At 41.4% G+C, this 13,263-nt stretch overlaps 1 protein-coding gene across 1 annotated transcript in view; it reads right to left on the bottom strand.

Annotated features, from left to right (window-relative positions):
- LOC127008615 (uncharacterized) overlaps window positions 1–13,263 on the bottom strand; it is a 45,276-nt gene that overhangs the window by 13,994 nt on the left and 18,019 nt on the right. Inside the window, exon 2 of the mRNA XM_050880833.1 lies at window positions 3,534–3,704. Coding sequence (XP_050736790.1) covers window positions 3,534–3,704 — 171 coding nt within the window. The remainder of the gene's footprint in view (window positions 1–3,533; window positions 3,705–13,263) is intronic.

Raw genomic sequence — 13,263 nt, 5'->3', positions numbered from 1 at the left:
GAACTTTCGCTAACACACCGCCAGAGGATTTAACCCGGCAGCAGCGGGGATCATCTTAATGGTCCTTCCAAGCGAGAAAAATGAGAAAAAATCACCCCTCCCACAAACCATTTCATAATATATATCAAAGCATTTGTGATCAGATTGTGTACCATCTATTTTTGGGGGTTTATATCATGGCACAAATTTGGCCCGTCGCTGCTACACGGTAAAGCCACAAATTTGGCCCGTCAGGCGCTTCCACCCCTTTCTTAAACTACTTCCAAAAGCCGAAAAGGAGATTAATCGGGTTCTAATACGTGTTTTTGTAGGTTTATAGCACAAAAGAATGATTAAACTACCACAAGGGTCATAAAACTACTTCTGGAAATGCCCATAAGGCCCACGAAAGCCTTGTCAAATGTTTGTGTTTGGGCTACGAAATTTTTATGATCGGAACAGTCAGACGCTTCCATCTCTCACATCAACCATTTCTAAAGGCCAAAAAGGAGATCAATCGGAGTCTAATGATTGTTTTTTCACATTCATGGCACAGAAGAAGGGTCAAACTAACAAGGGGGTCATAAACTAAGCCTGAAAATGCCCAAAACTCCCACGAAAGCCTTGTCAAATGTATGTGTTTGGGCTACGAAATGTTTAAGGTCGGAACTGTCAGACGCTTCCATCTCTCACATCAACTATTTCCAAAGCCCAAAAAGGAGATCAATCTATTTTTTTTACAACAAAGGAGACAGCTAAAGGGCACAAAAAAAAAGGAAACAATAATATAAAAAAAAGCCCGCTACTTGCTGCTCCCAAAATAATAAAAAAAAGCCCGCTACTCGCTGCTCCCAAAAATAATCCAAATCGGGCTCTAATGATTGCTTTTTCACATTCATGGCACAGAAGAAAGGTCAAATTAACAAAGGGGTCATAAAACTAAGCCTGGAAATGCCCAAAACTCCCACGAAAGCCTTGTCAAATGTGTGCTTGGGCGCCGAAATGATTACGAATACGGCTCTAGCTAAGACACGTGGTTGCTCTCCTTTCCCTTTCTCTCACCTTTCTTCGTCATCCCATGCATTAGTATAGACAAAGACTTGTATAAATAGGCGTCTACGTGACATGAATACATCCATACATTAGACGCTCCTCCTCCTGCTGCTCCTGGATGTGGCGCCGCTGCTCTGCTTCTGTGAAAGTTGAAGTCCAAACAATGCCGCGGAGAGTGAAAGTAAAATGTTCTCAGCGCTACCGTACTGGGTTCGTCCGTCCATGAATCACTTTGTCCGTCTATCTTTCTATCTTTTTGATATCTATCTGTTTGTCTGTCTGTTCCTCTACTCCTATATCTATCAGTTTACTAATATATTTATCTATATCTGCCTGTTGCTCCGCCTACTAGTATGTATATCTGTCTATTTACTGGTGTTATGGACTCACTCAGCACGAGTATATGGCGTTGTCGATACCTGCGCAGAAGGACAAAGATCCGGATCTTCAAGTCCCTTGTGCTCCCTGTCTTACTCTGTGGCTGTGAGACATGGACACTAAATGGAAACTTAGAGAGGAGGATTGATGCCTTTGGTAATAAATGTCAACGCAGAATCATGGGATATCGTTGGAATGACTTGCGTCAAATCGGCGACTACTCCGTGAGACTGATTCGAAATATATTACCTGCATAGTCCGTCAACGCCAACTCTGGTTATACGGGCACGTGGCACGTTACCCAGAAGCTGATCCTGCTCATCGGGTTGTCTCTGTGAGAGACAATCCTGAGTGGAGGAGGCCAAGGGGACGCCCAGGGAGTTCATGGATTGAGCAAGTCGATAGATCCTGCCAGGAGGACCTCAGGATGGGAAGGGGGCCTGCATGAAGCTTCGTCCGGAGGGACCTCTGGACTTGGCGTCGTGGGGTGGGCGAAGCGACGCATCCCCCGACGTATGTCCCCATTGACTGCTTGATTACTAGTCTATCTATCTATCTATCTTCCTATTACTCTATCTACTTGTATATCTATCTGTCTGTCTGCCTATTACTACTCCATCCATCTGTGTTCCCAGCATCCGAAATTGATCTCTCTTTTGGCTATTTTTCTCTACTTTCTTTTACAGGATCAGTGCCAGTAGGTTCTTTTGTTTTTCTTTATTTTCCCTTGAGCGTTTTCATTTTACTGTAAACAAATAGGTAGGGTCATTACCCAGGGCAGGGGCAAGGCACTTATTCCCTGACCCCTCGTGTGGCTTTCCTAGGCATTACGTGGCATCCTAACCCCTTACTTAATGCCCTTTGACCTCCTAACCTTCTTACGTACCAGCTAAAACTGAACCCATTTGCCCCCCCTCACTCCTGCCCCCTCCCCTCTCACCTTTCTCTCTTCCGCCCCCCTTCCCTCTTCCTCCCGTTCCCGCCTCCTACGTCCGTGGTATTACGTTAGCAAGTTTAATTAAAGGTTTATTGGGGGTTCCCTTTATTGTTTTGGATTAGTCGTTTGTGAAATGTGTTTGTTTCTGTTTGTTTGTTGTTTTTATTGTTGATGGTGGGCAATTTGTGGGTTGTGGGAGGTTGGTTGTTTTCTTCTCCTTCTCGTTCTCTTTCTCTCTCTCTCACTTCTCTCTCTCTCTCTCTCTCTCTCTCTCTCTCTCTCTCTCTCTCTCTCTCTCTCTCTCTCTCTCTCTCTCTCTCTCTCTCTCTCTCGGCGCTAACGTGTGACAGGCTTTGCTAAACACGCGAACAAACACGCGAGTCAACACACACACACACACACACACACACACACACACACACACACACACACTTGGCGTTTGTTGACATATATGGCTAGCACCTTCACTTGTCATTGTGTGTGTGTGTGTATGTGTGTGTGTGTGTGTGTGTGTGTGTGTGTGTGTGTGTGTGTGTGTGTGTGTGTCTTCCCTAACGCACCTTTCCCTTGTGGAGAAAATTAGATTCAATTTAAGTTAATTTGAGTTGCAACCAAAACACGTGGAGAAAGAGAAAGGTGAGTGTCCCCTCCCCCCTTCTCTCTCTCTCTCTCTCTCTCTCTCTCTCTCTCTCTTGATATATTACGTGGCTCGCAAACTTTCCCTTTCGTTTCCTCGTTGCTCAGAGAAAAGGTTTTGCGTCGCTATTGTTGTTTTCTTCGTCACAATAACAATAAAAATGTGAAAGTCGATTTATGACACAAACATAACCCCGGAACATCAACGAAACCGGCAATGATGATGGAAACGGTGATAAAGCACACACACACACACACACACACACACACACACACACACACACACACACACACACACACACACACTCAAATCTTATAACTACACCACGATACACAATTCTTATCTAACCTAAAACAACATACATTAGTTCTCCATCTATTAAAATCTATTACAAACACATTACGCTAAAAAAAAATCAACAAAATCAAATTAACTAACCAATCACAAAAAAGTAAGACTCAAAACTATTCAAATCTATCCAAAAACTTCCATGAACTATTATCTATTACGGATCTATCTATTAACAACCCAATTAAACGTTCTACTTACCAATCCAACTTCAGTGCAAGAAACTCCAGACAGAGAGAGCGAGAGACGAGGGCTTTAGATGTGCATGAACGGCAAGTCAGCTTCACACTGGTTGGTTCCTCACACCCGACCCCCCTTATATAGCCTGCCGCGCGGTCCTCCACCTCCTCCATTCTTCTTCGGCGCCTCCTCCTGTAATGCAAGTGTCCAAAGAGGTCGTTTTCAGCATCCGGGAGAGTGGCAGCGTGGTCTTTCCTGCGCCCTAGAAGTGTTATCGGGTCTTGGGGTGATTGGGAGCGGCGTAATTTCCATGTCGGGTTCGGAAAGATTGATTTAGGGTCGTTCTTTCTTTTTATGTTGTTTGGAGTTTTTGTTTTGTTGGGTTCGTGTGTGTGTGTGTGTGGGGGTCCGTGTGTATGTGTGTGTGGGGGGGGGAGGGGGTCCGTGTGTGTGTGTGTGTGTGTGTGTGTGTGTGTGTGTGTGTGTGTGTTGGCGTTTGAATGGAGGATGTAGATGTGACATATTTGCCTTAACCGCCAAACGATGACCTATCACCACCACCACGACCACCACCACTACTACTACCACTACTACTACTACTACTACTACTACTGTTATATTTTTCTCTCAATCATTACTCTTTCTTCTCCTTCTCTTCCTCGTCCTTCTCCTTATCTTAACACCTTTTCCTCCTCCTCCTCCTCCTCCTCCTCTTCCATCTACAATTACTACTACTACTACTACTACTACTACTACTACTACTACTACTTCTACTACTACTGCAACTTCTATGCTCTACTACCACTACTTTCCATAACAACAAAAGATAAACACAATGAACAGGGGAAAAAAATCTACACATCAAATTTCTTATGAACAAAAGGGAAAAGACAAAGGAAAGGAAAAGCTATGTAAAGGAGCACAAAAAAACGATCCTTTGCAACTTTCTTAGTCGTTTGTGCCCACGACTTAGAAACTTTGTGCCGCCCACGCGACGCCCACGAGCATGAGAGAGATGCATAGCGGAGAGAGAAAGAGATACAAACATAGACATACAGAGACAGAGAGGCAAAGACAGACCATAAAACAGAGCTCATACTCCTCTTATTCTATGTCACACCAACAAAGAACATGTGAACAGCGAAGAAAAAAAAGAGATACAGACATACACACACACACACACACACACACACACACACACACAGAGAGAGAGAGAGAGAGAGAGAGAGAGAGAGAGAGAGAGAGAGAGAGAGAGAGAGAGAGAGAGAGAGAGAGAGAGAGAGAGAGAGAGAGAGAGAGAGAGAGAGAGAGAGAGAGAGAGAGAGAGAGAGAGAGAGAGAGAGAGAGAGACGAATATCTATAGACCTCATACTTCTCTTGTTCTATTACTTCTATGTCACAAGGACAAAGAACATGGGCAAAGCGAAGAGAAAGAGACACAGACACACAGAGATAGAGGCAAAAACCATAAGACAGAACAGCAAATATCGATAGACCTCAAACTCCTCTTGGTCTATGCCACAGCAACAAAGAACATGAGCATAGCGAAGAGAGGAGATACAGACATACATAGAGAAAAAGACAGGGGAGCAAAAACCATGAGACAGCAGCGAATATCTGAAGAGCTCATACTCCTTATAATCTATGCCACAATAACAAAGAACATAAGCATAAAGAAAAAGAGATACAGACAAACATACGCAGATAGAAAGACAGAGAGGCAAAAAACATGAGACAGCAGCGAATATCTAAAGAGCTCATACTCCTTATAATCTATGCCACAATAACAAAGAACATAAGCATAAAGAAAAAGATAAAAACAAACATACACAGATAGAAAGACAGAGAGGCAAAGATCGTGAGACAGAGCAGCGAATATCTATACTGCGAGCGCATTCTCCTTTTCTCTGCCACAGTAACAGAAAACATAAGCATAGGAACACCAGCGCACAGCCACCTCTCTCTTCCCCTTCTCTCCTCTCACTCAAGCTCACGATGGCGCCTTCTCCCTCTCACTGCCTCTCTTTTCCTCTCCTCTCGCCTCTGGGCCTTTCCGGAACTGGCTAACTCATGGTAAGGAGGGAAGGGGGTGAAGAAGGCGGACTTGTGATTGGTGGAGGCGCCAGGTCGCGTTCAGAGCTGGGAATCCCTCAAGAGAAGGGCCTAATCGAGCTCTGTTCTTAGGCTCCGAGGTCACAGACATTGCCCCGCCTCCTCCAAGCACTTCCTTCGAGCCTTTATTACATATCTACTTCTTCTACATCGCCTTCTTCACTATTCCTCCTCTGCACCTCCACAAAGTCACTACACAAACCACGGCCAGCACTACCAGTAACAGCAAAACAACCACAACCTATACAGCCAGGAGGAGTAAGAAGAGTTATAAAAGCAGAACACCCATGACCGCCACGAACACGAACACCAACACAGACAATACAATCACACCCACAAGAAGGAGAAGGAAGAGAAGGAGGAGGAGGATAAATAAAAGGATAAAGCCGTAATAGCTACCAAGAACAGTAACACCTACCCTACCCAGCCACTACAATTACACCCACAAAAAGGAAAAGGGAGAGGAGGAGAAGGAGGAGGAGGAGGAGGAAGACAAAGAGAAGGATAAAGAGGCGGTGAGGTAGAGCTATTAATCCATGGCACTGTTTAGCACACCACACTTTCCACTCCACCCCTCTCCATCCCTCCACTCCACCATCCTTTTTCTTCTCTTATTGGTATTCTTATTCAACGCGCAGATCACCCCTCTTAGCATCGCAGTGACGGGGTCAGTATGTTTCTGCGTAGCATTCGGAGTTGACGGATACGCTACACATTAAACAACTAGACCATGAGCTTATTCTTACGTGTACAGTTTGAATACGGCTTTTCCCAGCATCGCAGCAGCTTGAGTCACTAGCTAGGTACCGTTGCAGTGACTTGAGTGTATTAATAGACTGCACATTAAGTTTTTTTTTGTTTAATACTGTGTGGCCGCCTGCGATAATTTGAAGGAGGGAAATTTGCCGTACTGAGAAATGAGTGAGTTCATATTTGTATTATGAAATGCAAAATGAAGTAAAAATACATCAACAAAACAATTTAAGTAAGTAACAATAAAACTAATAATAAATCAGAGATATAACATAAATATACGCCTATTGGCATATACATTTTTTGGGGGGTCAGTCACTAAAAATGAAGCCCCTATTCTCGAACAGTTTAGAACTCACACACCCACACTTGATAAGGTTTTTGTAGACTGTAGAGGTTTGGCGGGTATTTCCATGGGTAGTTTTAAGACCCTAGTAATAGTTTGGCAGGACCTTTGTACCAGGAATGCCAAAAACACTCATGAGAACCCTACTACTTTCCTTTGTGACCTTTGAGAACGTGACTACTCTTCTTTTTGGCCTTTGAGAAATATTTATTGTGAGAGCGAAAACGTCTGAGAATGTGGACCTTAATAATGTATCCAACGTAAAACTAAACTCTTACTAATCACCAACAACAATAGCAGGCTTATACACCGTTTTTACTACCTCTCGTCATCCCCTGTGTTGCATCCATAATGGCCCACGTGTCCCATACTGAAGACAACAAAGGCGGAGTTATGTCACAGAGAATTAGCAGCAATTAAGTGTCGCGTGCTAGCGGCTGTGGTTGAGTCACTCGTCCTTGACCTAGACGTCCTGGGAAACACAAACACAAACACTATGGAGACGAGACCTGCATAGCTATCGTGACCTTGCTGAGAGAGAGTAAAGGAAGGAAGAAGGAAGGAGGAAAGAAGGAAGAGGGGAAGAAAGGATAACGGGAGAGTAGGAAGAAATAATATATAGAATTATGAAGAAAGGAAGAGATAAAACGGATAGAAAGAGTGAAGAAGGGAAAGAAAGATGGAATAGAGGGGAAGAAAGGGAGAGGAGAAAATTGATAAAGAATTATAATGAAAGGAAAAAAAGAGGAAAAGGGACACAGTGAAGGAAAGGAAAGTAGGAATAAAGGGAAAGAAAGGGTATCAGAAGAGAAGGAGGGAGGATGACAGAGAAAGGGAAGAAAAGAGAAAAAGAAACAGGAAGAAAGAAGGAAAGAAGAAACAGAGGGGAAGAAAGAGTGAAGGGAAAAAAAGAAATGAGTAAGGAATTATGAAGACAGGACAAGAGAAAAAGAGATCAAAAGGAAAAATAGAGGGAAGGAAAGGGTATCAGAAAAGGATGGAGATAAAGAACTATATAAGAAAGAAGAGAAAAAAAGGGCACAGTGAAGAGGGAGGAAAGAAAAAAGAGATGGAAAGAGAGGTTATCAGGAGAGAGGGAGAGAGATGAAAAAAATGAGAAAAAGGAGAGAAGAAGAAAAAACAGGAGAGAAAGAGGGAAGAAAGTAGATGAGAAGGAAGGGAGATAATATCGAAGGAATAAAAGAGACAAGTGAGGAGGAGATAAAGTGAGAGGGAGGGAAGGAGAGAAGAGAAAAAAGGGAGGAAAAAATAAAATAAAGACAGATTATCGGCAACATAATTAGAGAGAAAAAGAGAGGAAAAATAAGAATAAAAAAAACGTATATCATCACGCAGATAATCCCTTAGCGATCTTTCTTTGCGATTCTGGTAATACCCAAATATCAGTAGGTCACACACACACACACACACACACACACACACACACACACACACACACACACACACACATCGACAACAACAATAACAACAAAACTTCCAAGATCCCAAAAGGTCACTAACCCCTTACAAGAGATCCCAAAGAACTTATAACAACAACAACAACAACAACAATAACAACAACCTCTACCACTACTACTACTACCACTACTACTACTACTACTACCACTACTACTACTATTACTACTACTACTACTACTACTACTACTCCGTCCATTCACCCTCGCTTCTTTCTGGTGGTGGTGGTGGAGGTAGTGAAAGGGAAATCTTGGTCTTCTCCTTCAGAATTCCCGCCGCCCAGCCTTGACCGAACTACTCTTGCACTCGCGATCAATAAGGACACATCGGAGGCCCCAGCTATGGCACTCCAGACATTGACACGCCTTTACCCCCCCCCCTCCCCCACACACGACTTATATACGCCACACCCTGAGTAGAAAAGGAGGAAAAAGAGACAATAAAATCCAACATCGCTTCATGCTACGTAACCACGGGGATACACCTACTTATCAACGCAGTACACACCATGACGAGGCGAGGGATTTTGACGCTCCAGTAAGTGCCAATCCAAGCAAGGGAGACAAGAGATTTTAAGGCGTAATTAGAACGATTCCAAAAAAGCGATCATCAGTATCAACCAAGAGTGTAAACCGTCGACATCATCAACCAAGAGTGTAAACCGTCGACATTATCAACCAGGAAAGTGTAAACCGTCGACATCATCAACCAGGAAAGTGTAAACCGTCGACATCATCAACCAGGAAAGTGTAAACCGTCGACATTATCAACCAGGAAAGTGTAAACCGTCGACATTATCAACCAAGAGTGTAAACCGAAGCAACATTGTAATTTGTAGAGACGAATACACACTAGAAATGATTTTAACGCCGCTATAAGTACCAATCCATGCTAGGGAGATGAGTGATTTCAACGGTAGAGTAAATACGAATCCAAATGGAAGAATATAGCAATAAATGTCTCACGTTTCATTAGTTTCATTCAGAGTTATTAAGTAAGTGAAGAAAATGAAGGAATTATTCTAGGACAAAGGATATTATTTCTATACATACCTTAACCTACTTTTTTATTCTCCCACGCGCCGTATCTTGCATTTTTTTTAATATTATTTTTGTATTCTCTACTTTTATTTTATTATTTCATATCTTTATCTCTTATCTTTCATATTCTTTATCCTGTAACCCTTTTTTCTTTCCTTTATTTTCTATTTTCTATTTTTTATCTTTCATTTCCATCTTTCTTTTTTGTCTTTCTTATCTTCTTTTTATCTTTGTTTTTTTTTATTCACCTAAGTGGCGCATCTTCTATTTTTATATTCTTTTTTATACTTTATACTTTTTATCTTTCTATTCTGCCATCTTTTTTGTATTTTGTCTTTTATTTATATTTTAGCTTTTCATTTTCCTTCTTTACCTTATTATTATTATTCTACTCCTTTCGACGTATCTTTTTTTTCTTGGTTTCTTTTCAACCAGTCTTTCTTTCTTTTTCATCTTTATTTCTCATCTTCCTTTCTCTCTTACTTCTCCTTTTTTGTTTTACCTTCTATTTCTTTCATTCCAGCCTAGCGTATCTCCAGGGGGCTGTCACGAGGGGCGCGGGTCAGCCTCCCAGCCTCGCCCCTCCCCAAGCCTGACACTCACGCCCACAACGCACCGAAGACACGCTCACATCCGGGAACTTTCACTGACACGCGGGGACGAGGAGAGGGGAAGAGGGGAAGAGGGGAGAGAGGGCGTTGTGTGTGTGTGTGTGTGTGTGTGTGTGTGTGTTAGTAATGTATAGTTATCAGCGACATAACAATCGAAGCAAAATGATAATGAGTGGTTTATATCAAGACCATTCAGAAAAAAAAACAAAAAAAAAAACATCGACACCAACGTTCTCTTGCGGCCAAATGGTGAACTAACGACACTCACGAACATCTATTGACAGAAAAAGGCGTCAAATACCGTTCGTTCATTAGCTTGACTATTAATTTGCCTATAGTTAATTGTCTATTGATATATAAAACCTCTATCTATCTATCTCTTTCTATCTATCCGTCTATCTATCTATCTACTTATCTATCTCACAAAAACTAAAAACCTACATACACATAAAAGAAGGAAAAAAACAAGAAAAATAAAAAGAAACAAAACTAACAATGATAATTACGAAATCTAAAAATAAAAAAATAACAATAATAACATAATCCCAGGCACTTCAAAGTTCGCTATGACATCACGTGACACTCAAGCAGCGAACTGTGACTCTAATAGGTGAGTCTGCGCATCCGGTTCGGTCAATGGCTGACTCACTAGGTCCGGGTTACATAAGAGCTTACCGAAACGCGAACAAAAAGAAATAATGCCGCCAGTGAAAGGAAGGAAAGGGAATAGGAGGAAGAAGAGGAGGAGGAGTGAGAGGAGGAGGAGGAGGAGGAGGAGGAGGAGGAGGAGGAAATATGGTTAGGTTAGGTTAGGTTAGGGAGGAGGGGGAGGAGGAGGAGGAGGAGGAGGAGAAGGAGGAGGAGAATAATAATAATACGGTAATAATAATAATAATAATAATAATAATAATAATAATAATAATAAGAAGAAGAAGAAGAAGAAGAAGAAGAAGAAGAAGAAGAAGAAGAAGAAGAAGACCACCACCACCACCACCACCACAACCACCACCATCACCACCACCATCACCACCACCACCACCACCACCAACACCAACACCAACAACAACAACATCAACAACAAAACGAAACAAGAAGAGGAAGATGATGACGGAGAAGAAGAGGAAGAAAAAAGGTAAAAATAAAATAAAAACATGTGAAGGTTAGATTCATGCGTAATTACCCAAGACAGGTGACTAATTAGAGGAATCGAAGCGTATCTACCTGGCCCCATTACGCTTAATTACACTACTCAGGCAAAAAGTGAGTGAGAGCGAAAGTAATGGAATAAAAAAAAGGGAAGGGAGGGTGTAGCAAAAGGAGTATGATGTGAAAGGAAGTCAAAAAGGGAGGGAGGGAGAAAGAAAGGGAGAAGTGGAGGGAGAATAGCATAAGAATAAGGGAGAGAGAAGGAGGGAGGAAGGAAGGAGGCTAATACAAAAAAGGAGGCAAGGGGGGGGGAGAGAGAGAGAGAGAGAGAGAGAGAGAGAGAGAGAGAGAGAGAGAGAGAGAGAGAGAGAGAGAGAGAGAGAGAGAGAGAGAGAGAGAGAGAGAGAGAGAGAGAGAGAGAGAGAGAGAGAGAGAGAGAGAGAGAGAGAGAGAGAGAGAGAGAGAGAGAGAGAGAGAGAGAGAGAGAGAGAGAGGATAAGACGAGGGAATAAAGTAGGGAGGAAGGAAGGAAGGGAGAAAAGAAGAGGAAGAAGGAAAATATAACAGGGAGGCAAGGAGGGAGGGAGGGAGAGAGGGAGAAAGGATGAGGAGGGAATATAGGTCAAGAGGAAGGGAGGGAAAAGAAGAAAGGGAGGAAAGGATGAATGAAGAGAGGAATTGGAGAGGGAGGGAGGGTAAGAAGACAAGGGAGAAGGAAGGTTAAAAAGGAAGGCAGACCAAAACACACACACACACACACACACACACACACACACACACACACACACACACACACACACACACACGCTAACTTTCACTCTCTGTGGGAACCCGGATGCGGAATATGATGTCATTGGTTGCCTCATGTTAGTGGGGGGGTGGGCTACTGACCGAGACCCAGACCCAGACCAGCTAGACCAGACCCAAAATACAGAGGACCTTAAGTGACCCAGTTCAGCCCAAGAGTCCCAATGAGTCCAAGAAGAAAAGAAAAAGAGGTTGATTATGCGGAATATGATTAAGTCGATTTTTTTTAATATATCTTTTTTATTATGATAATGAGGAAGATGAAAAGGGATGCTACTCTAGGTTTTTTTAAGTAGAGCAAATAAAAAGTAAAATAAAAGTGTATATAAATTAAGTAAAAATGTAAAGTAACAAAGTGAAAGAAGTCAAATACCTAAAAAGAAAAGTAAAAAAAGTATAATTAAAAGTAAGTAGAGTAGAGACAAGGGTAAAGTTGACTACATTTTTTTTTTTGAGTCAGTTTCACTCACTAATACAGTCGTCAAAAATGTTAAAAGCCACTCAACTTTATCTTTATTAATTTCCAACATTCAGAGTTAAAAAAAAAAAAGGGAAAATGAGAGTTGAACGAGGCTCCTGCGATTTTCTCTTGTCAATGTCGCACAATAATAAAGACGAAAAATGTAAATGTCGTTATCTTATTTTTTTTATTTCACGGATTAAAACCCAAAAAAAAGATAAAGTAACGTAAAAAGTAAAAAAAAGTAAAAAAAGGAAGTAGATACAAAGTAGATTTAAGTAACGTAAAAAGTAAGAAAAAAAAAGTCAAGTACCTAAATAGTGAAGTAAAAAAGTAGTAAAAAAAGTAAGTAGATATAGATATTAAGTAACGTAAAAAGTAATAAAAAAGTCAAATACCTAAACAGTAAAGTAAAAAAGAAAGTATAGTAAAAAAGTAAATAGATATAAGTAGATATTAAGTAACGTAAAAAGTAATAAAAAAGTCAAATACCTAAATAGTAAAGTAAAAAAAAAGTAAAGTAGATATTAAGAAACGTAAAAAGTAAAAAAAAGTCAAGTACAAACGAGTAAAGCAAAAGAAAGTATATTAAAAAAGTAAGCAGAGTAAAAATAAAGGAAAATAAAGTTCACTGCAATATTTTTTTTCCAGTCAGCTTCACACACTAACAAAAAGCAACAACAACAACAAAAGTAATAATGAAGTGGCTGGACCTACGATCGAAAGCTGAGCACGAGCAGAAGAGAACTGGCGAGGATTTAATTAAGTTGCTGCGTCTTCGTGGGATTGTCACGCGCTGGAAGACTTAAGAAAACACAATAATAATTACACTCTTTGTGGACCCCATTGAGGGAAAGTTAAGAAAGATGATAAACAGTTGAGCGAGAGATCCAATTATTGCTTTGTGACATCTTGGAAGAAAGGAAATTGTTTACAAGTATTGAGTTAAGGAGATTCTACTACTACTACCACTACTACTACTACTACTACTACTACTACT

Source organism: Eriocheir sinensis, chromosome 38 (genome assembly GCF_024679095.1).
Source record: "Eriocheir sinensis breed Jianghai 21 chromosome 38, ASM2467909v1, whole genome shotgun sequence".
Classification (NCBI taxonomy): Eukaryota; Metazoa; Arthropoda; class Malacostraca; order Decapoda; family Varunidae; genus Eriocheir; species Eriocheir sinensis.
Note: the sequence above shows the minus strand (reverse complement) of the source record. Positions and strands in the feature narration are given on the sequence as shown.